At 41.1% G+C, this 25805-nt stretch overlaps 1 protein-coding gene across 1 annotated transcript in view; it reads left to right on the top strand.

The window, feature by feature from the left end:
* MED10 (mediator complex subunit 10) overlaps positions 1–25805 on the top strand; it is a 101846-nt gene that overhangs the window by 13074 nt on the left and 62967 nt on the right. Inside the window, exon 3 of the mRNA XM_044065399.1 lies at positions 14179–14281. Within this exon, the coding sequence (XP_043921334.1) occupies positions 14179–14281 (103 nt within the window). The remainder of the gene's footprint in view (positions 1–14178; positions 14282–25805) is intronic.

The raw sequence follows: 25805 nt of genomic DNA, 5'->3' as shown, positions 1-25805 counted from the left end.
TCATGTTGTCACCAGAAGTGATTTTGATGACCCTGAACCTTATGGTGGCTATACATGAGAGCAGTGTTATTGAATGTCAGATTTCAGTGGTGTCAGGTGGTTGATTCTTGGGATGCTAGAGTCTATATTTCTAAATCCCTCAAGATTGTATTTATTAGTGTGATAGCATTCTGTGAACTTAATTTGTGTAAGAGCTTGTTGTGGATTGTCATCTACAAACTGCTGTAACCATTAATACTTCTTTTCTTGGAAGGGGATTTACTCAGCAAAACATATGGTGCAAATGTTGTGGACCCAACAAGAAGCTGCCTTATACATCTGTGTTTTGGGGATGACAGTGGATAGTGCTGGGCTTCCATGTCTTAGAGAGACAGATTCTCAGATGGGGATGTCCCCATTCATTCAGATCTCTTGTAGTTAAATCCTCCTTTGCTTGATAACATATTATTCCTACCCACTTTGCAGAGACACTTGGTAATGGCTGTCAGGATGGGTTGTTTCATTATAGCAGCTCCTATTCCAGAAGTGCTTGGCGTTTTAGCAGACTGTTTGTGCAGGGCAGTCCTGCTTTTCCAGAAATGTTCTTTCAGTTCTGCAGTGGGGAATTCTATTTTCAGGAGCTAGGGGTGTAGTATTTACATCACCTGTGTATGTCTGTTATGACAGTTTTGTTTTTTTTTCCCTTGTTTCTCCTGCTGGATTGAGAGGGTCACTTGACAGATGCCATGTGTCTGCAGTGACCAGTAGGAACCCTTTATACCTTATTTTGCCTTCACTCTATTCCAAAGTCACTCATAAAGGTGAGACGATTTGAAGATAAGGTTCATTGTAGCAACCCCATTTTGGCCATGATGGGCACTGTTTCCAGTGGTTCAGCAGCACAACATCTTTCCCCCTAACTATCTTTTAAAACCTCCATGGGAGACTTCTAGTAGACTTCAAGCTTTGTTCTTAGTGAGGCTTATTCTCTTTCTGTTATACACTGATTGGACAACTCAGTAAAAGTGATATCTATTCATAGGGCCTTTTCAAGTCCATCTGGCTAAAAGACTAGGTGATAAATAGAAGCATTTCTGTTTGGGGCATTTAAAACTGGAATCTTATCATATTACCATTATGAAATATTTATAGAAATTCTTTGATTGGATCTTGGATTGTCTTTGTCAAAGTGAGCTGGCAGTGATTTCCAGCTTCCATGTGGGTGGCATTTCCCTGGGCCAGTGGAAAATACGGCCCAAACTGCAGAATCCTTTACAAACGCTTTCTATGGACACCTACAGGAATGCATGGATCGTGCTATCCCAAATAAAACCAAGACGCATTCCTCCAAAGGCAGGAGACCTGTCTGGTGGACCCCAGCCGTAAATAAGCTATACAACAGAAGGAGGAAGCTACTACATGATAGAGCAAAATCCCAAAAAGGGAAGGCATCTCTGATCAGTACTAGCAAAAAACTACGATCCCTCATAAAATCATCTAAGGCCTGTTTCGAAAGAAAAATTGCACAAGATGCTAAAGATAATCACAAGGCCTTCTTTAGTTATGTCAGGAACCTGGGTGGCAACTCCCAGATATGCTCTGAGTTAGTTCAAAATGACAAAAAATACACTGAACCCACAGACATTGCCAACATCCTGGCAGACAGGTTCAGTGCAAACTTCTCCCCCAAAAGAGCAAATGTCTATCCCAACAGAGTGTAGCCTCCCTGACATCACAGATGCACAGGTGAGAGCTGCCCTCTCCAAAGCAAAAAACACAGCATCAATGAGACCGGACGGTGTCCCGGGCTGCGTCTTACACGAACTCCAAGAAGAACTGAACCCTCACATAAAGTCACTGTTCATTCTCAGCCTTACTTCAGGATATGTACCCAAGGAATGGCGTACAGCAACAGTGGTCCCACTCCACAAAGGTGGTGCCACAAAGGACCCCGGAAACTATCGCCCTGTAAGCCTGACTAGCCTGGTCTGCAAAGCTATGGAGCGTATCATTGTGAAACTCATAAACAAAGACATCGGGAACCTCCAAACACTGGATCCTACCCAATTCGGCATTGTTAAGGGCAGATCTTGCCACTTGAACTTGGTCAACTTCTTTGAAACAGTCACCAAGGCCATAGATGAAGGGAAGGTAGTCCACACAGCCTACCAGGACCTCGCAAAAGCCTTCGACACAATACTCCACTCGGGCATCATAAATAAGCTCCCCAGCTTAAACATCAACCCCTGTGTCACAGGATGGGTTGCAAACTGGCCCTGGGATAGAACCTACACGGTCAGAATTGCAGATATCCTTGTCAGAATCTAAACTAGTTACAAGTGGCGTCCCACAAGGCTCAGCCCTGGGACATCTCTTGTTCGTTATATATTTCTGTGAGGTACAGGCTAACATGGGAAGACTATGGCTGACCAAGTTCGCAGATGACTGCAAAATGGGTGCCATAATCAACTCGCCGACTGACACAAGCATCCTCCAAAAGGGTCTCACAGAGACGGATAACTGGTGCCAGAGCCATGGCCTAAAGCTAAATGCCAAAAAGTGCATAGTCATCCCCTTTGGGAAAAACAAAGTGCCCACAAATTACCACATAGGTGGTAATCCATTAAGTACAGAAGAAGTAATTAGGGATTTGGGGACCCAAGTAGATAGCAATCTCTCCTTTGACAATCATGTTGCCAAAGTGGTTAGAAAGACCTTCTATATAGCCCACCTTATCACGAAAGGGTTCACATCTAGATCGAGAGGTCATTGTGCCCCTCTACTCATCACTCATCAGGCCCATAATTGAATACAGTGCCCCATTTGGGATGTACCTTACCAGACACCTGCAACAACTGGAAAGACCCCAAAAGTACCTCACCAAGAGGACCAAGGGACTCTTGCCCTACGCAGTTAGGCTAAAGAAACTCCAGCTCTACTCAGTTGCTTACCGCCTACTCAGAGGCGATCTGTGCCTGACGTATAAAGCCATGTCCAACCCAGAATTAATGGACATGCTCCACCTCAGGAAATCCAAATCCCTTAGAGCTACACGCTCCAGGGACTTAAACCTTAGCACAGAAATAAATAGGACATGCTGGAGGGACAGATTCATATCCCAGAGGCTCCCCTCACTCTGGAACAAAATCCCAATCCATGTTAGGCAGAGTCCCTCAATGACCCTCTTCAAGAGAAATCTTGACGAGTGGATGGGAGATCGTAGGTTTACCCTTGGGATCTCTTCTGTGTCCCTACTAGACAGAGACACAGTAAACTAACCTCAAAAGGGCTATCTTCTGTGACCTACTATACAGAGGCACAGTCAACTAATCTAAAAGGGTGACGAAAGCCAAACACACTCTGGCTAGGCTTATAAATGCCCCAGGGCAGATAGCCTAGTATCAACCTATGAACCCTATTAGAACATCACTGGCTTCTCTTAAGATTTGCAAAGCTTTCTTTAGAGGCATTTTGTTGCTGACATAACTATGTAAATATCCAGTCTTCTTTGAAACTCATCCTTCCAGCATTTGAACCTATTGACTTAGTATTTAAAGCTTGTGTTGTAAAAATAAATAAATAGTTTACTTCCACACACTCTGTTCTTCTGAATTATTGGCTTCCCTGGACTCTGTGCAGTATTTGCCATGCCATGTCTGTTTTTTCAAAGGGATAGGGGATCTGTTCATGTTACCCATTTTTTTTGTATTGTTTTTGCTCCCATGCCTGACATCCATCCAGTTTCGAAGTGGCTACCATTGACACAGCCATGAGGCTGCTTTTGTGCTTTCACTGGCATCCATTTTTCATTTTATGAACCTAACCTCCACTCCCTGTGGTGGTCTGAGCAAACAGGGTATACTGGAGCAGTTGACTTTTTTCTCCTGCAGTGCAGTGTTTCCCTACTTGTAGTCACCTCAGCCTGTGCTTCATAATGTCATCAAACATTACAGGTTACACATGACTTCCTGATTAAGCAAGACCCAGGGATGGGCTAAGGAAGTGAGGGTCGGTAGCTGCAAAGTGGTCATAATACTAGAGGTGCATGTCCTACCTGTTCTGAAATTAGAATGTTTTCCCAAAAATTCAACAGTGTATTAGGTGCATAGATCTTTTCCGAAGCTCACTTTGGTGTGGTTTTCCCACACCATTTTTTTCCCAGGCCTTATTATTTAGAAGACTTTTAGTATTGTTGGCCTGGGGTATGAGCAAGCCAGTAGCTATAAACAAATAAATAATTCTCATTTCTAAATAGATTTTTCAGCGCCTATTTTGAGTTTTACCTCACCTAGTTTAAACAGTGGTAAAAATATCTTTGATAGCTTACTTGTGTCTAAAATATTCTGTACAGTTTATTGTAATTACTAATGTAAATGTGTAAAATTGTACCTTCTACCAGTCCTGAGATAAGTTGTTTTATTTGTTTATTTGTTTTTGACTTGGTTAATATTTCTACAATAAAAAAGTAGTAATACAGTTAACACATCTGTTTGAAAATTTCATTTCTGCTTCAGTGCTTAGAAAGGCAGGTTATTCAGCAAACTTTATAGGTATCCACTATAGTAAGCACCACATTTTCTCCAGTGTTATAATTTAATTTCCTTCCTTTAATTCATATTTATGTCAATTGTAGTGCTATAAATTGCATTCTTCCAGCAAAAGAAGCACTACAGACGTAAGTAAACATGATGCCAGAGTACAGTCTTAACAGCTGTAGAGATGATCATTCCAGTTTACTTATCGTAATTGCTCATAGTTGTTCTTGTGCCAGTTAGCTAGCAGTCACTGCATCGGTAAATATTCATAAACTCGTCTGTCATTTTAGGTAGTTATTAACTATTCATGTTGGAGTATGGGTTAAACTCGTCTTAATTGCAAGCAGAGCTTGTAAGTTATGAAGAGTAAGAAATGAGGGTACTGCTGCTAATGCATGAAATTCCTGATTGGATAACACCTTTTAAATTAACAAAACCAAAAACCAAATGACAGTATCTTCTAAAACCAAGAAAGGAACTTTCCAAGCACTTTAAATCAATTTATTTAGAGCTTTCGTCAGCATCAATCAGCTGACTTCATCAGAATAGCAATACATTGTCACTAGGTTCATAGGTTAGTATTAGGCTAACTGCCCTTGCGAGCCATTTTAAGCCTAGCCAATTATCCCTTGTGAGATTCAAACCCTGCACCCTGTGTTTGTAAGGCAAACACCTTAACCATTAGACCACCCTCCCAACTAGAAGCCATTTTGTATAAAACTTCAAATCACATGACAATCCAATTAAACAATAAACAAATCTTGAAATTACATCTAAAAACGTGCACCGCCAGTTATATAAACTGTTTTTATAAACCAAAATACCCTTCCTAGTACTAAATAAAATTAAAAACCAGTAAACACAGTGACAATTATGTGTATAAATATAAGAATTGTATAAAAATATAGCAGCAACCTCCTACAAGCCTAATATAACCACCAGAAATGTCAATAATAGAACTGCTTGTTAATAGTAAAAAAAACACCCTCTGTTTTGTTCCCTCTCCTTAATCCATATCTAGTTCCAATAAGCTTTTAATTTCCAAAAATTACTGAGACTCAATGCATCATTTAGTCCCGGAAACTTGGTTGCATTTAACTTCTTAACATCTTATGGAGTTGGTTATTAAACATAATTTTTTTTTTTTTTTTCAAGGACAATTTTTTTTTTTTTTTTTTTTTTACAAAAATCTGGGTTAGCCATGGGAGCATGCTGTGCTCCAGTGTTCGCCAACATCATCATGTTGATGTGGGAGCAGAAATTTTTGTTGGATTCTATCTTTAAGGAACAGTGGCTTTATTATTTTCATTATATTGATGACTTGTTTTTTATTTGGAAGGGTGACACAAAAAGTGTTGAGGAATTTTTATTTTATATTAACAATACCACATAGTTTCTTAGATTTACACACTTGTACAAGGAGAAATTAATTATTTAGATGTTCAACTCAAGAAAGATGTGGTTAAGCAGTGTTTTATTTGTGACCTTTATAGAAAACCAACTTATTTAAACAGTTTATTGCACTATCAAAATAGTCATCCGGAACATGTAAAAAGTGGGTTAGTTAAAGAACAGTATGTCCGGATTTCCCGCATGGTGACAAGGGATGATGATTTTGTATCGCAGAGTAATACAGTGAAACAGATGCTTTTAGCACGAGGTTACCCTTCAAGTCTTATTGACCCCACTTATTTAGAAGTGAAGAGGAAAAGAGAAGATGGAATATTCAAACCCCTCTACAGTTTAGGTAGGGAATTTGGGGATATTTCCTCAAAACATCAACGGGGATGAGCAAAGTAAAAGAGAGGGTGATTCACCTAATGCCTTCCATCTTTCCTTTGTAACTAGGTTTTCACAAGACCACCAACAAATATATGATATCCTTAAGAAAAATTGGTATATTTTTCCCCAGATGGATGTGGTAGACAAGGCAGGGTCTACACCCCGTATTATTTTTAGGAGAGGTGTTACCATCAAGAATTTATTGGAACAGGGAAAAGTGTGGATTTAAGTGCGGATTTTGTGCACAATGTTGTATGATTTGTACTGACATTAACATTAAAATCAACAACATTTATGTTAGACCTTTGGGCAAGCATAGCTGTACCAGTAGGGGAGTAGTTTATGTAGCCCTGTATAGTAACTGTCAAGGATTTTATGTTGGAAAAAATCAAAAGATGTTTTAAAGACAGGATTTATGAGCATGTTAGAGACATTAGATGCCTTGTTCAAACATGTTCAACAGTTTCCTGGACATCTTTTTAGATTTTTGGTCCTTGGAAAAGTTACACGAGAAATATGTGGAGGTCCCTGGGAAGATTATTTAGAGTCCAGGGAATTGGTTTGGCAAATTAAGTTAAATGTAACCAAGTTTCCGGGACTAAATGATGCATTGAGTCTCAGTAGTTTTTTGAAATTAAAAGCTTATTGGAACTAGATATGGATTAAGGAGAGGGAACAAAACAGAGTGTTTTTTTTTTTTTTTTTTTTTTTTTTTTTTTACTATTAACTAGCAGTTCTATTATTGACATTTCTGGTGGTTATGTTAGGCTTGTAGGAGGTTGCTGCTATATTTTTATACAATTCTTATATTTATACGCATATACATATAATTTTTGCTATGTGTTTACTTGTTTTTAATTTTATTTAGTATTAGGAAGGGTATTTTGGTTTATAAAAACAGTTTATATAACTGGCGGTGCACGTTTTTAGGTGTAATTTCAAGATTTGTTTATTGTTTAATTGGATTGTCATGTGATTTGAAGTTTTATACAAAATGCCTTCTAGTAACAATGTATTGCTATTCTGATGAAGTCAGCTGATTCATGCTGACAAAAGTGCTAAATAAATTGATTTAAAGTGCTTGGAAAGTTCCTTTCTTGGTTTTAGAAGACCTTTTAAATTAAGCTTAAAGTAAAGGGCCCAGATTTTATAACAATATCATTGGTGGTGTACTTAGTATTATAAGGAACGTAGGCATAATGAACACATGCCAGTTCTGTGGAAAAAGCTCATTCGACTATACCTGATTTTACTTGCTAGTAAAACTAGTTGTAAACAACCAGAAAAAGAATGAACTTTGACACTACATCTGTATAGGTTATGGATCAAGTTACATAACCTCTCCATTTAAGCACTGCACAGTTTGGCCTTGGATGTTTCTTCGAGACAATCACCAAGGCCATAGACGAGGGAAAGGTGGTTCACACAGCCTACCTTGACCTCGCCAAGGCTTCCGACGCCATTCCCCACTCTGGTATTACAGAAAAACTCACCAGCCTGAACATAAACCCCTACATCACGAGATGGGTTGCCAACTGGCTTAGACAGAACTCACACGGTAAGAATAGCGGGCTCCAGGTCTGACTCTAAACTAGTCACAATAGGAGTCCTGCAAGGCTCGGTCCTGGGACCCCTACTGTTCGGCATATACTTCTCAGAAGTACAGGCAACACAGGAGGACTATGGCTAACCAAGTTCACCGATGACTTCAAACTGGGAGCCATAATTGACTCTCAGGCTGACACGGACATTCTCCAAAAGGGCCTTACCGAGACGGACACCTGGTGTCAAAGTCATGGCCTCAAGCTAAATGCCAAAAAATGCATAGTCATTCCATTTGGGAAAAACAAAACACTCACGAATTACCACATAGGTGGCAGCACCCTTAATACAGAAGAAAGTAATAAGAGATCTGGGGACCCAGGTAGATAGTAATCTCTCCTTTGCAATCATATTCCAAAGTAGTCAGGAAATCCTTCTATGCGGCCCATCTAATTACTAAAGGGTTCGCATCTAGAAATAGAGGTTATAGTGCCCCTCTACTCATTACTCATCAGACCCATCATAGAGTACACTACTCCATTTGGGATGTACCTCACAAGACACTTCCAACAGCTGGAAAGACAAGAAAAGTACCTCACCAAGAGGATTACTGGCCTCAAACATATGTCCTATGCAGCCTGACTGAGAACTCCGGCTGTACTCAGTGGCATGTCGCTTACTTAGAGGTGATCTCTGCCTGACTTACAAAGCCATGTCTAACTCAGAATTGATGGACATGTTCCACCTAAAGAAATCCAAGTCACTGCAAGCCACGCTATCTAGAGAGCTAAACCTCGCCACAGCAATAAATAGAACATGTTGGAGGGATAGGTTCCTGTCATAGAGAGTCCCCATGCTTTGGAACAAAATTCCAAACTACATTAGGCAGAGCCCCTCACTAACACTGTTCAAGAGAAACCTTGATGAGTGGATGGATAACAGAAAATACATCCCTGGGATCACTTCATTGGCTCTGCTTGACAGAGGATCAGTTAATTAATCAATGGGGTGGCGAAAGCAGACACACTCTGGCTAGGCTTATAAATGCCCTCTGGCAGATAGCCTAGTCCCTACCTATGAACCTATATAATATTCCCACTGAAGAAGATCCAGCTGGAAAGATCCTGGTCAAAAAAAGTACTTGGCCAAAAAAAGTACAAACGTGCACAGCGATGTTTACTAACCATTATTATGACATCCTAGGGCATGAGCAACTTTTCCTTGAGTAGAATAATATTATTTTAGCATGCAATTTTGTATGCTTTGGGAACGTGATATTAAATTTGAAGATGGTTTGCAGTACGTTATTTTAACATGGTTTTCTAAAAATGATGTATATAACTTTAATTTTAACTCAAAGTGGATTTAATTGATTTTACCCGCCAAATTATCTGCTAATTGGGATGTGCTTTATACTATAAAATGTGAGCAGTTGTCTTAGTTAAATGTAACCTGATGAAGCGCACTTGCTAGGTGCGTGAAAGCGCTTGTTCTGTTCCAAATGAAATTACTTTTTATACATCGTGGTGGATCCGGTGATTTGTTGGAATATTCTATTTATTTTTTCGCTGGTACCTTTGGATGGTCGAGCTGGGTTTGCTGCTATTGGTTTTGGTTTTTCTGCTTTTGTTCCTGGCTAGCCAACACACGATGGAAACACCGAATATAGAGCTTGATTATGTCCCTGGTAAAACTGGTGATGTTGCCAATTGGAATGAGTTGTTTCATCAACGAGAGAACTCCTTGCTGAACTATGATAACAAAGGTAGTACTCCTTCAATAATGAATACTAATACTGAAAATATACAAGCGTTTTATGTGGCACTAAGGAGCCTGGAGAACGACCTCTATAAGCTTCATAGGCTTATATGGCAGAGGAAGCACTTGGAAGCGTGCTTGCACTTCAAAGTTATTCCACGAGGCATGCGTGTCCTCTGCATGCCGAGCTATGGAGAGACACATCCGGAGCTGCTACGGAGATGGCAGCAGCTCAACCTGGACCTTGGTAACAACTACTTAAGACTCCTCCTTGAGTACTTCCAGCCTATAGAGAATGAGCTTATCGATAAGGTTGAAGGTGAGCACAAGTATTTGACTACACAATTTAAAAGTGAATTCTGTATGATTAGATTGAATAACATGCTGAAACAACTCACCTTTTATAGCAACAAACTGGAGCAAATTAAATTGAAAAAGCTTAAACGGGACTGTAGCGACTTTCAATCTGGCCATATCTTTTTATGGCCGAGGTTTAATGAAGCGGCAGCTTCAGGTGTAAATAATGAACAGACTAATGTAGTTTCAGAAGATGCAACTAGTATAACCAACCAAACTGAGCTAAATGATAACCCAAGTAATAGCAGTACTGTTACTTTGTCTCAATCTGAAGTAGACGTTACTTTGTCAAATTCCTCCATACCATGTAACCAACAGGGGCTGAATTTAGTAACCGGAGGAGCTAGACCCAAAGGTGGTATGCTTCCACTGTTTAATGCCTCAAAAACCATGACTGCTTTAAACTCCCCGCTCCCGTACAAGCATCGAGCGCAAGTGCGCTCAACAAGCAGGGGAAGAGGCAAAAGAAAGATGTCGGGCGAGAATTGGGAACACAGAAAGAAGAAGTTTTAAATATTTTATTTTTCAACATGTCATCTCGACCATTAACAGAAACTGATTGTTCAGTGTTAAACAGGGGACTCTCCTTCATTCCATCGAGAGGGAGTGAACTCTCGGACACACTTATTATGCTTCGTAAATTTACAAGAAAAGTGGCCCTTAAACTCCTATACAAAGATTCTAACGATGAAACTCATGGCTATAATGACATAGTGATGAAAAGGAGGAGTACTTTTGTGCCTACTTTACCAGGCTCTATTGAATGTTTCCAACGAGCCTGTGAGCATGACTTTTATGCTTATTTCAGAGAAAAGCGACATAAGAAACTTTATGTGAATTTAAATGAAGCACAGAAACATAGCTTGGACTCTCTTTGTAATGATGACAGTCTGGTATTTAGACCAGCTGACAAAGGGGGGGGGGTTGTTGTGATGGACTCCAAACTGTTATAACAATTTAATGAATGAGATGTTGAATGATGATGTTGCTTGTACATTAATAAGTAAAAGAGAAGTCGCACTGACCATTAGGAATGTGCATGATACTTTCTATGACCTCCTAATGTCTAGATGCATTGACAAGCGGCTCTATGATTTTCTTGATATTGAGGCTCCGTTGATTCCTATAATTAAAGGGTTGCCCAAAGTACACAAAGGGGTGTCCCCCCTTTCTATGCGACCCATAGTATCTGGAAAACTCTGGGTAACCGAGAATGCCTCACAATATATACAAACCAAGATAGGTCCGTTGATGGAAATGATACCTACCATATTGAAAAACTCATTTAAACTGTTAGAAGAACTTAAAGATGCCTCCCTGTTAAGTAATGTGAACTCTGATACCATAATGGTCACTCTAGATATAAAGAGTTTATTTACAAGTATACCCAATGAGTTTGGTATAGAGGCGGTTAGGGGCTGTCTAAATGAATGTAGTAATATCAGGAATGATGATCAGTTGGTCATCTGTACTTTATTAGACCTGATATTAAACAATAACATTTTCATGTTTCAAGATAAGCTCTATAGACAAATATGGGGGGTAGCCATGGGCACCCCCTGTGCTAATGCCTATGCGAACATAGCAGTCCACCAATGGGAGAAATCTTATGTTTTTGATGATGAGGTTTTTGTTACTAATGCAATTTTTTATAGGAGATTCATAGATGATATCCTACTTTTTTGGAATGGCAGTGCTGAGTCTCTGCACGATTTCATTAAATATTTGGGGACAACCACCTCCTTTCTTAGCTTTACTTATGAGCTTTCTTCCACCAGTGTCAACTATCTTGATGTGGTTATAACTAAAAATAACATGAATGGATTTACCACTTCTTTGTATAGAAAGCCATGTTGGAAGAATGGCATACTCCACTATGAAAGCATGCACCCGAGGCATGTTTTCCCTAATGTGGTGAAAAACCAGATGTCTAGGATAACCAGGCTATGTAACAATGATATGGAGAAAAATTATTTTTTAGACCTCCAAGCAAGATGTTTCACAAATAGGGGATATCCTATTCATCTAATTGAGAACTTTAGATATAGTGTTGCATCTTCTCCTGAAATTTGTCCTAGAGAATTTTCTTGTAGACATCATAATAGACCCTGTATGGGCATGGTACAATACGACCTTAAATTTACCAATGATGTCAAATACATAAAAGACATTTTAAACAAAAATTGGAAATTACTTAGTATGAATAAGGATCTGATGAATATAGTAGGTAAATACCCCAGATTTAGGTATAGTAACTGTCTCAACTTGAAAAGAATTTTATGCAAGGAGAAAGTGTTGCACGCACCGTCTGATCTAAGAGTAAAATTCAAACAAGGAACTTTTCCCTGCAAGAAATGCTGTATTTGTAAATATGTTACAATAGAACAGAAATATGAGAATATGGAGCTTGGTATTAAGTTTTCTCCGAACTTCTATGCGACATGTGATACTAATAATGTAATCTATCTGGCCACATGTCTAGGATGTGATGCCTATTACGTAGGCATGACGACACGTAGACTCAAAGACCGAGTCTACAACCATATTTATGACATACGAAAAATTAATACAAACAATGTTTTAGCCAGACACTGTCAGTCACATCCATCCCATACTTTTACCTTCAGGGTCTTACAAATTTTACATCCGAATAGGAGGGAAGGCAATACAACAGGAACTCTGGAGCTATATGAGCTGAGGTGGATTTTGACACTCAGAGCACATTTAGAACCAGGCTTAAATACAGCACTTAGTATCAGACCTGCACTTACATAGATAATTTAATGGTGTGCCATTAGTTTTAATAATTTTGAGAATAAGGTTTTACTTTTTCCCCTTGTATTCACATATACATACTTGATGTGAATTTGGACTCATGATGTGAGGTTTTTGTTTATTGATATAGTTGATCTTGTCTGATTTACACAAGGATCAATAGTAGATTAATGGATTTTTGGTCCATTGATCGAATTCATATTGTGATTAATTAGGATTTTAAAAACAATAACATGCATTATTTTCAAGCTGATTATATATATCATCTTTCCTTTCTTCTTTCCTCCTTCCCTCTTTTTTCCTCCCACTATCTTTCCCTCTCCCCTCCTCCCCTCCTTCCTTCCTCCACCTTTTTCCCCCTTTTTCTCCTTTTCCTTTGCCCCTTGTTTCCTCCCCTCCCCCCCCCTTTTTCCTTCCCCTCTCTTTCCTTTTTATAGTTTTTCTTTCCATATCTTCTCTTTTCTTTTGTTTTAGTCTGGAATCTTATGTTGGATTTCCTTAGTTTTGTTGACCTTGGATATAATAATAGTTGATACTTTATACACGCTTGATATAAAATTCCATGGGGCATTGGTTACTTACAAGAGATGTACTATTGTTTTTTAAAATTTTTTTCTGTAAAATTGACACATGAGATATATAAGAATGAGGTCTGTTGGACTGACTATGTTTTACTATGAATAGCGTCTAATTGATTAACTGTTTTGTGATGTATCAAATTCATATTTACATGGGGAACGTGATATTAAATTTGAAGATGGTTTGCAGTACGTTATTTTAACATGGTTTTCTAAAAATGATGTATATAACTTTAATTTTAACTCAAAGTGGATTTAATTGATTTTACCCGCCAAATTATCTGCTAATTGGGATGTGCTTTATACTATAAAATGTGAGCAGTTGTCTTAGTTAAATGTAACCTGATGAAGCGCACTTGCTAGGTGCGTGAAAGCGCTTGTTCTGTTCCAAATAAAATTACTTTTTATACATCGTGGTGGATCCGGTGATTTGTTGGAATACCTATGAACCTATATAATATTCCCACTGAAGAAGATCCAGCTGGAAAGATCCTGGTCAAAAAAAGTACTTGGCCAAAAAAAGTACAAACGTGCACAGCGATGTTTACTAACCATTATTATGACATCCTAGGGCATGAGCAACTTTTCCTTGAGTAGAATAATATTATTTTAGCATGCAATTTTGTATGCTTTGAAATATTCACGTTAATAAAAAGCAGTATTTTATAAGGAATAGGTGAGAAGTAGGTTGAAAATGGAGAATTTCTAGATACTACTTGGCCTGTTTTATTGCTTCAGATTGTTTTTTAGAAACTGCCTTTTTTAGTAGTAGTTTTGTAATATTATTTATGCACAGTTAGGCAGTGATTACTTTGGGCATGCACTGGAGGTATACATATTACAGTTTTTGTTTTTAATTTCTTTAATTTTAGATACATCGATCAAGGACGTAATCCACAGCTGTATACCAAAGAGTGCCTGGAAAGAGCTCTGGCCAAGAATGAACAGGTCAAAGGCAAAATTGACACTTTAAAGGTTAGTCAGCTTGTCTGTTGGATTATCACAAGAAAGATTTTTTTTTTGTCAGTATGGATTGCAGAGTTGATGACGTAAAAGATGAAACAAACCATAGTACATGAAATTCAGTGCGCCGTAACATAACTCCCTTTCATCCTACTTGCAAAACTTTCTTACACTGGATTATAGTTGAACTCTTATCTTGCCTATTCTTATAGGAGCATATGCTGTATAACACATGATTTACATTGTAATTTTGCTGGTTATTCACTTTTGGAATCCAGATAAGTAGACTTGATAAATGGCAAGGGCTAGATTCCAGAAGATTTGCTGTCTGTGTAAATGACTTACTCCAGTGTAAGCCTGTTCTGATTCTGAACGACTTTATCTCAGCAAGTGACATACTTTGTTGTAAGGCCTTACACTGTGGGCCAGATTCCAAAAGACCTGCTGTCTGTATAAGTAACTTACTGTGGTGTGATGCATCAACCCTGAGAGCAAGTCTTTTGGAATTAGGCCCCTTTGTATGACTCACAGTATTGCCAGCACATTGTCCCTGATTTCTCAGCAGTGGATCAAGGGATTGTGGATATAAAGGGTTGCTTTGGTTATGGATAGATAAGTTGACAACATCATAAGTAACTACAGGGAATCCTTTTACTGAGCAGTACAACAGTTGCATATTTTCTCTGTAATTAAAGTAAGGGCTTGTTTGTGATTATGGTGCTGAACTTCATTGAACTTTCCTTACTGTGTCAATCTGCAATCTGTAAATGTGTTTGTCAACTGTCACGAGCCTGTTAAAGTTGCAAACATTGCCATAATATCTCTTCAACTTTGTATTTCTGTGTCATAAATTTTTAAATCTTTTGCTTTACGTTGTTTGGTGCTTCTCGTAGTTATGACAGCCTAGTCCTCTGTTGCTTCTGACATCACAGATGTTTTACATTTTGCTGCAATGCAAAATAATTTTTAAAAAGGAGGATTAGGACTTCAAGCAAGGAATGATGCAGGAGAAAATGGCATCTAAGGACAAAGCTTTGGTCATAGAAGCAGTTTCATTAGCATGGGTACGTCATCTGATCATCTTCTACTTTGAAAAGCTGAGAATGCTAAATATTCTAGTGCAGGGTTTTTCCTGTAATTGGTCCTTGGATATGGATGGTTTGTTACAATAACCTTCATTTTGTGTGAATAAGATTGCCTCTTTCTTTCTAGAAGACTTCTATACTGTAGATGTGGTGCAGCTGACATTGTCTTGAGTTTTAGTTTTGTAGTCCTTGATGGCGTTGTTCATTTTAAACTTGCTTCACAGTGTATTCTTCTCTTTCCCATTGTTAACTTATATTGAACTGTAACTCATGTGTGTGTTGCCATACAATCACCTGCATTGTACATTAACTCCTTATTAAACATCCTCTTAGAAGATGAACCTTGGATAATTGTAGATGCTCGGAACAGTTAAAGGAATGAACAGTTTCTAAAATGCACAGCATTAGTAAAGACAGCAGAAACCTAAATTAGGAGAGAAGTTGCTACAAACTGGATCTAAAGTGTCCAGCCAGCAGTAGTGTTCTACAGAAATAACCCTGACTATCGGCCCAAGGGCCTACGTAAGCCTAGCCAGCAAGGTACCATAGTTTACGCCACCCAAGAAAGTTATTTTCCTGTGCCACTGTCCAGCAGAGACAGAGAAGTGATCCCTGGGGTGTATTTCCTATTTCCCATCCACTCATCAAGATTTTTCTTGAGTGCTAATGAAGAACTTTGCTTGACATAGATGGGTAGCGTGTTCCAGAGTATAGAAAGTCTCTGGGACAGGAATCTATCCCTCCAGCGTGTCCTGTTTATTGTTTATCCCAGACATCTGTGTCTGTCTAACGTTTTAGAAGGTGCTCAGGAAAGGAGGAGAGCAAAAGGTAATGGGAATAGAAAAATACTTCAGCTGAGTACATACTTTCAGAGAATAGTAAGAAGATAGAAAGAGGCATATATAAAAATTCATTTCAAAGAACTGGAAGAAAACAGTAGAATGGGAAACGGGTTTCAAGAAGATTGGTGATGTAAAGGTAAACTTCATGTAAGTGTGTGCATGCTAAAAAGACAAAGATAGGAGTGACCTAGCATAAGCTTTTAAGAGGTGGCAGGAATTGACAGAAAAAACGTATAAGAAAAAAGCATTGCTGATGCACGAGATGTGTTTCCTGTTATAGAGCAGGACCCTAGAAAACCATGATAACAATATAGATTCTTATCTCAAAAACAGCAGTGCTGAAGCATACTCAGATTAACAGTTGTGCCTGTTTCACATGCTAGCATAGTAATGCTCAAAGTCCTGCAAGCTAAACTCCAGCGATAGCAACTTCAGTATAGTTTAACAATTTGCCTACCTTCTACAACAAACCATTTATGATGTAGCCTAAAAATCCATAACCTAGTGTCTTTTACCTCCTTCATGTAGCATCTAGACTACTCCCCCTCATACCCCCTGGAGCATCTGGACAAAAATCCCTGCAAAACTATCCTCCTTCTTCTTCTCCCCTGTTCCTCTTTTCTTTAATATCTATCAACTTTCACCATTTTTTAATATAATCAGCTCTTATCTTTCACCCATTTAAGCTCTGTTGATCCTGTTTTGGCATCCTGCAGACTACAAGAACAACCAGAAGGAGAAAGAGAGACTTTTAAGTCCCTTTGTTTTGATTTTTTTTTCTGAATTCACTGCTTTCTGCACCTGTTTTAAGTCATTTTTAATTTAACTGCATTTATTGAAACTGTATTTGCCTTAATATTGCTACACACTCAAGTGTGCTAGCCTGCACTGCATTAAAGTGTTTTTTTATTACTGTTTAACTACTTTTCTGCAAAAAAAAAAGAAAGGTTCTAAGCTTGTTTCATGCCTTTCTTGTAACTAGTCTAGTCCGGATACAGATTTGCTGTATCCAGGACTGTTTTGAAATTTTCTGAGTCCCCCAGACCTTTCTATGTTGGAGGGAAGCCTTCTAGCTTATCAGTGGGAGTGCATACCAATCTACCGCAAGAGGAGTAGTTTCTGCCCCATTAATTATAGTTTATTGGCCGTTTGGGCAGTTTTCAATTCCTTTCAACTTTCTGGTTTAAAACCCCGTGTTTGCGAGCCACACAGCACCGCTAAGCTGTGGTAACTATTACCGGTGCCAGAAAGTCTGCTCTACAATTTTTCCTTTAGATTTTGCTAGATCTCTTCTCTCTTGCACTTTAATTAGCTTATTTACCTAGCACTTCTTCAGGCTTTTTGTAGCAATTATTTAGCACACATAAGTGCTGTCAGCACTAGACGTCCTATAAGGAAATGGCTCCAGTACTTAGTAGTAATGACCATCCCTCCTAGCATGTCTAAAGGACAGTTCCCTGTGCTTTTTCCTATTAACCTAGTGAGCTTGGGCATTCCTGAGGCAGTGTAGCAACTGCCTCGTGTACACAGACAGCCCTCGCCTCTTACCTCCCAACACTCAGACTTGTGAGAGATGCACTTGTATCTCCAAATTGGAAGCCATGCGCTCTCCAGCCAAGACCGGAAAAGCTGGTCAAGAAGAGAAGGTCAACACTTGCACCATACCACATGGAACACACAGCCCTGCAGAACACCCACCATCACAGATCTCACATAAAAACACAAATCACACACCCACCTTTGTGGAGGCTCTCAATAAAAATCTACCCAAACAGCAGAGACCTCCAAGGCAGAAACACACATGACCACCACAACACAGCACAAATCACAAGACACATAGCTCACCTACACAGTGTGCCCCTCAACCTAAGCCCCTAAGGCAAAACAACTTCCCAATACATTAATCATAGGTGACTCAATAGTGAGGCACAAAGATGTCACACTCACCAGGCCGAATAAGGAGAAGGTAACGGTCAGCTGTCTTATCAGGTGCCAGAATCCGCCACATAACACACGCACTTGGGTCACTCCACAACAAATACTGGTATGACTCTGTCATTGTCCATGTGGGTGTGAATGACCTGAGATGCACCTCCCTGGACTACATGAAAAGAGACATGGTGGAGCTGTCTGATTTGGCCCAGGCAGGTATGAGCCTAGCCCTGAGCAGCATCCTACCATCGCCCAGAATGATACCGCAGTACAAGCAGAAAATGATTGACTTCAACAACTGGCCACATTTCTGGTGTCATTCGAAGCAGACAGACACTGGATCCCTTTAGAATGACAGGATTGACAGACCTCAATGCTTTGCCAGAGATGGCCTGCATCTGTCACCCCTGGGTTTCCGGGTACTGGCTAAGGCTTTTGCCACCCCATAGTGCCTTTTTTAGGCGGTGTTCCAAAGACCAAATTACCACTGTAACAGCTACAAATAAATGCAATCTGAGGGTCGTGCTACTCAGCACTAGAAGTCTAAATCTCAAGATGCACTGGCTGGAGGCACTCCTCAAAATGAAGAATATCGACATTTGTGTAACTGAGACCTGATCACCAATATTGGCATCAACCCCTGTAACCCAGGTGGGTTGCAGATTGGCTCACATAACCCACAGTGTGAAAGTAGCAAGTTAGACTACAGACCAGTCATGAGTGGAGTCCCACAGGGATCAGTCCTGGGTCCTCTCCTGTTTGGCATCTACTTCTTAGAAGTCCATGCCAACACAGAGGGACTCTGGCTGACCAAGTTTGCAGATAACTGCAAGCTGGGAGCAATTATTTACTCCCCAAGTGATGCAGATATCCTACGGAGACCAATAACTGGTGTCAAAACCATGGCCTTAAGCTTAATGCCAAAAAATGCGTTGTCATCCCCTGTGGGAAAAACTCGGTTCCCACTAATTACCACATCGATGGGAGCCCACTGAACACTGAAGGCGTACATCTGGCGACACAAGTTGACAGCAACCTCTCTTTCAACCACCACACTGCCACTGTGATCAGAAAGTCCTTTTATGTGGCACATCTCATTACCAAGGGTTTTGCATTCAGGAAGAAAGAGGTCATCATCTCTTTCTACTCTTCCCTCATTAGACCAATCATTGAGTATAATGCCCCATTTGGCATGTACCTCACTAGACACCCGCAACAACTGGATAGGCCACAAAAGTACCTCACAAAGAGGATCCTAGGCTTAAACACATGTCCTACACAGACAGACTCAAAAAACTCCAGCTATTCTCTATCTCATAGTCTACTAAGAGGCGATCTCTGCTTGACTTACAAAGCCATGTTTGACCCAGCTCTCTTGGAAATGCTGCTTCTAAAGAAATCCCAATCCCTCTGCACCATATGGTGCAGAGACCTCAGCCTCATTACCACAATCAACAGAACATGCTGGAGTGACAGGCTTAGAACCCAGAGACTGCCCTTGCTCTGGAATAGACTTCCCATACATGTCAAGCAGAGCAGCTCACTGGCCCTCTTCAAGAGAAACCTTGATGAGTGAATGGGAAATAGAAAGTTCACCCCGGGGATCACTCCAGTGGCTCTACTTGATACAGGCACTGGGGACTAACGTCTGGTGGCACGATGCCAGGGCAATTCTATGAGTTAGGCTTGTATAGGCTCCAGGACCATTAGCCTAGTACACCTCTATGAACCTATGTCATGTCCTGCATATCTCCCAGTTTTGTTACCATCCTGCTAAGTTGTGCTACTTTGGGGGGTATTTTTTGTTTCCATTTATTGTTTTCTTCGCTAAAGTGATATATCTGATGCCTGTTCCTGAAACTGTCTAGGGATTTCTGCTACCCATCACACAAGGAACATTTGTGTTTTAATCCATTCTCTATGAATCACCTCACTTATCACCTGTTGCAACTGTTCTCTAAATATTTCCAATTTGACCCGATCCTAGAATACTTGAGCCCAGGTCTCCTTTTGACCACTCTCAGATCCCCAACATGTGTCCACTACCGTAGTGAACAGCCTGGCTAATCTAGAGTTAGTGTAAAAATATTTTTACAGACACTTCCAAGTGAGTAACCTGAGCCTTGAGATTTTGTTTTGTTGTATATTTAGCAAACAGGTGGATATGGGCCCATTCCTGTTTTGCCAACCTTATTCTCTGGTCTTTCTCTCAAGATTCCAGTACTTTTACAATTACTCCCTTCTTAGAATTAACCAGTATAATTACTAGTTTGGAATTACAGCTCCTCCATCCAAAATATATATATATATAATCCTTTAACTGTAGATTCCATCAGCTGTATCTTAAGAGGTTCTAAATACATAGAAAATAGTAGTGGAGCTGGGGACACACTAGTCTTATCCCTTTTTGCAATTCAAACCACTCTGATAATCTAACTCCTTTTTAACTGTTGCTTTTGGTGACTGTTATATTTTGATAATAAGGTCCACAAACATTTTGGTGTGCATCCATCACGTCAGTATTGTGAACAAATATTTCCATCTCTCAAATGCTTTTTCATTGCCCAAAGAATGCTTTACCAGATGTCCTTTAAGGATGCATCTGCAGTCCTCACATATGGGTTGCCCTGCCTCAGGCAGCCCTTCGGTCGGCCGGATTCCAAAGTCTGGGTCCGGCGTCGGCTGATGTCGCCCCTTCCCCGACGTCAGAGCTTCTGGGGTATAAAAGCGTCAGCCGACGCCATCTTCCCCAGTCTTTTTTGCCGCGTGGTGCCCGAAGCAGAAGCAGTTCGCAAGTGCCGGTTGGCCAGCTCCTGTAATTCAGCTACCGAAGACTTCAAAAGCTAAGTACCCCGCTGGGGACTCTTTCTTGCCTCAGCCGACGTCAGATAAAGTTAATAATTGCTTAACTTGTGGGAAACAAATACCTCATAAGGATTTCCACTCTTACTGCCTCCCCTGCCTAGGCCCAGATCACGACGTCTCAGTCTGTTCATCCTGTGCTTCCTTCAATCGACGCACTCTCAGGCGTCGGGCGGAGTTTGCAGAGGAGTTTTTTGTGGCTAGTTTCTCCTACAACATGCCGTCGGAGACTCCGACTCCTCATTTAACCAAGAAACGGAAGGACAAGGACCGACACACGCGGGCCGCGGTTTCGGCTGAAACCACGGCTAGGCCTACCGCGAGTGTCTCTTGTCTCGGCTGAAACCGTGTCCTGTACTTCCGACCACCGAAACCGCTCAACCGACAACCTCGGCCCCGGAGGCCCCTGCTGAGTCGGTTATTGAATTTCCTTCAGAAACTGGTGTCTTGGAAACTTCCGATACAATTCCTCTAGACAAAACTACACCAGCACGTGGTGCAGCCAGGCCTCCTGCATCCATGTCCATAAAGGCATTTACCAGGGCTAAAGCTGCTAAACACACAAAAGCTATGCCTCCCAGGGTTATTCCTCAGGGACCCACTACAGGTTCACAGATTCTAACTTTAGCAGAGGACCTTATTTCCTTAATTAGGGGCTCTCAACCCCATCCGGACAGGGGCTCTCAACCTCCTCTAGACAAAAGGCCCAGGGTTGAGCCCTCTGATCCCCACTCCTCAGAGGAGGCCTCTGATGGCTCTGTTCTCTTGGACTACCAGGAGGAGGCTTTTTCGGCCTACGAGGATTCTGATGCAGAGGAATCTATTCCCTCGGCCTCCCCTCCTGAAGAACTATCCTTCGGGGAGACCCTTCACACTATGAGAGAGCATTTCAATTGGCAGGGCCAGGAAGTCTCTGAGTCCAGGAAGAGATTAAGAACTTTTCTGCATTTACCTCAGCATAGACCTTCTCCTGTTTTGAATGTCATTGATGATGTGTACTCTGAGTCTAGCATAACCCCTGACAATCTTCCTCCGCCCCCTGTCAAACCCGATAGGTACTACAGGGTCCCGGACTCGCATCATTTTCTTTACAAGGCCCACTCTGCTGATCCAGAAACTATTTCCCAGGGCCCTAAAGGGGTTGCAGCTGCCACTACTAAAAATCCACTCCCCTCTGAAAGGGAGTCCAGGGCTTTAGAGAGATGGGGTAAAAAAGTGTATACTTCTGCTGCTCTTTCTATGAGGGCATTAAATTGTCAATTTCATATGATACAGTACCAAGAGTATTTGTTAAATGAATTGCATAAGAAACTGTCTTCACCTGAACCCCTAGATCGCAAATCACTTCAGGATCTGGTACACAATTCCCAGCAGGTTAGCAACCATTTCTTGCAGTGTGGTTATGATGCATTGGAAGCTTCATGTAGGTCAGCTATGACAGGTGCAGTCATACATAGGCATGCTTGGCTGAAGGAACAATCTCTGCCAGACCATGTTAAAGCTAAGCTTCTGGATGCTGCACTGGAAAAGCAAAAGTTATTTGGCTCCACTGCTCAGGAGGTCTTAAAGAAATTTGAGGAAAAGGCAAAATCTGTACAAACAGTCAAAGATTTTCTACAAGTCCAACCACCAAGATTCAGCAGAAATTGGCCTACCAAGAATTGGTCCTTTCCGGACACTGAAAGATTTCAGAGAGGCAAGAACAGGCGTGCCAGAGGTAGAGGGCAAGTTAGAGGCTCCTACAGAGGACGTCAATGGTAGCCTCCCAACCAGAGAGGTAGTGCAGGACCTACAACTGCTGCACAAGGACAGACTCAATGACTTTGCTTTGACTCCGCCAACCAGGGCTCAATTAGAAGCACCTTTGGGCGGAAAGCTTTCTTTATTCTCAGAAAATTGGCACAGTATTACAAGAGACAAATGGGCACTGCAAATAATAGACAAAGGATACAGGTTCCATTTTCACACATTGCCAAAAAGAAAAGGCATGCCAGACCTGCCACCAAATCAAAGGGCAGAGGCTTTGAAACAAATCTCCAACTTAATGCAAATGAAAGCTATAGAAAAGGTTCCTCTTTCAGAACAAGGCCAAGGATTTTATTCCAAACTATTCCTTGTTCCAAGAAAAGAAAAACAATGGAGGCCTATTCTCGACTTGTCCGCACTGAATACTTATCTCATTGTGCCAAAATTCAAAATGCTGACTCTACAGCAACTCCTTCCCATGCTGGGCAAGGGGTCTTGGCTGGTAACTCTAGACCTCAAGGAGGCATACCTGCATGTCCCTATCAGACAAAGTTGCAGAAGACACCTCAGATTTCTTGCAGGTTCAGAGCATTATCAATTCTCAGCATTGCCCTTTGGCTTATCTACTGTGCCCAGAGTATTCACGAAATGCCTGGCATCAGTAATTGCACACTGCAGACTTCAGGGGATTCAAATATACCCATATCTGGATGACTGCCTTATACAAGCGGACAGCCAACAAACTTTGGTAAAGGACTTGAATTATGCCATCCACCTACTGCAGGCCCTGGGATATACAGTCAACATTCACAAATCAAGACTTGTTCCATCCCAAAGAATAACTTTTCTGGGTGCGGATCTAGACACAACCACCCAAATCGCTTTTCTCACAGAAGAAAGACAAAGACAACTACCCGATTACTTCAGGAATCTGACAAGACAAACTCAGCTGACTGCAAGGAAAATCCTGCAGGCCCTGGGTTACATGGCATCTTGCATTCTTCTGATTTCACAAGCAAGGCTGCATATGAGGAAATTACAATGGTACCTAAGGAGTTTATGGACTCAGCACAGTCACAGCTTAGAAACTTTGATCCCACTCATTCCATGCCTCCAAAAGGAATATCTGTGGTGGGCTCAAGCAAGCAAGCCAGTCAAACAGGGGTCTGCCCTTCATCAAACCAATAGCCAGCCAAACCATTACAACGGACGCTTCAGACCACGGTTGGGGAGCACACATGGAGGGCAGATGTATTCAAGGACTATGGTCACAAAAGGAGCTACGCATGCACATAAACCAAAAGGAAATGCTGGCAGTGATACATGCAATCGAGGCCTTCAAACTCTTTCTGCATCAAGGCCACCTGCTAATAAGGACAGACAACACCACAGTTATGTGGTACATAAACAAGCAAGGAGGTACCCATTCCTACCCTCTTTGCAGACTGGCAATGAATCTATGGGAATTTTCCCTGAAACTCAATATAGAGCTGCAATCACAGTTTGTGCCAGGAAAAGACAATATACTGGCGGACAGCCTAAGCAGGAATATCCTGGATGCACACGAATGGATGCTGCACCCAGACATCTTCTTTCAGATAACACAATCATGGGGGAGGCCGGACATAGATCTTTTTGCCTCCCACCACAATCATCAGCTGAAGAAATTCTGCTCAATGACATACCACCCACAAGCATGGAAAGTGGACGCCCTCTCTTTCAGCTGGAGAACTCTAACAGTGTATGCATTTCCACCTCTTCCATTAATGACCAAGGTCTTACTGAAGATCAGGACAGAGCAGCCAAAAGTGATTCTGATAGCTCCGGACTGGCCAAGACAGCACTGGTACCCACTGCTAAAGAGCATGTCACGCACTAAACCGTGGACGCCCTCTCTTTCAGCTGGAGAACTCTAACAGTGTATGCATTTCCACCTCTTCCATTAATGACCAAGGTCTTACTGAAGATCAGGACAGAGCAGCCAAAAGTGATTCTGATAGCTCCGGACTGGCCAAGACAGCACTGGTACCCACTGCTAAAGAGCATGTCACGCACGAAACCGTGGCCTCTTCCTCAATGGCCACTTCTCCTGACACAGCACAATTACAAAACTCTGCATTCCAACTTGAAAACCTTGCAACTAACAGCCTGGAGAATACCTTGACTCCTTCCCAGGATAAGCTATCCAAGAGAGTGAAGGATATCATCATGGAAGCTCTCCGGCCTTCCACAAGAAAGGCTTACTCAACAAAATGGAAAAGATTTCGCACTTGGAGCACCTCAAAGGGCCTAGATGCGACAGTGATGAACATGGCACATATCCTGGAATACTTGGCAGAAATGCTCCACAATGGCCTGTCTTACTCTTCCATTAAAATTCATGCTTCAGCCATCATGGCAGTACAACCATTTCTTATTTTTCATCAGGACAGAGTCTCATTGAGAACCAATCCTTCATTTATGCCAAAGGTGGTATCCAGGGTCTCATTGAACCAAGCTATTCACCTGCCTACCTTCTTTCCAAATCCACAAAACAAGGGGGAGAAACTTCTGCATACCCTGGACATTCACAGACAGTTGAGCTACTACTTGGACAGAACTAAAAGTTACAGAAAAACTGACCAGCTGTTTGTAGCATATGCTGCTGGTGCACAAGGAAAAGCAATTTCCAAACAGATAATTTCAAAATGGATAGGAAATTGCATTCGTTTTTGTTACTCCTTTCATGGCAAAACTGTGCCAGCTAACATTAGACCTCATTCCACCAGAGCCACAGCCACCTCCACAGCCTTCTTAAGAGGGGTGGCTACAAAGGACATTTTAGAAGCTGCTACATGGAGCTCCGTGCATACATTTTCCAAGCATTACAAATTACCTTTATATTCCAGATCCAGAGCAGGCTTTGCTACGGCAGTCCTGCAGGGCATTTTAGCTACACCATCCTTTACATAGATCCTACCACCCCCAGATTGGCTATGGTATTCTACCCATATGTGAGGACTGCAGATGCATCCTTGAAGGACATAGTACAGTTTTGTACCTACCATAAATGTAGATGTCCGATAGGTA

This window comes from Protopterus annectens, chromosome 3.part0, assembly GCF_019279795.1.
Source record: "Protopterus annectens isolate FY-2018-M chromosome 3.part0, PAN1.0, whole genome shotgun sequence".
NCBI lineage: Eukaryota > Metazoa > Chordata > Ceratodontiformes > Protopteridae > Protopterus > Protopterus annectens.
Note: the sequence above shows the minus strand (reverse complement) of the source record. Positions and strands in the feature narration are given on the sequence as shown.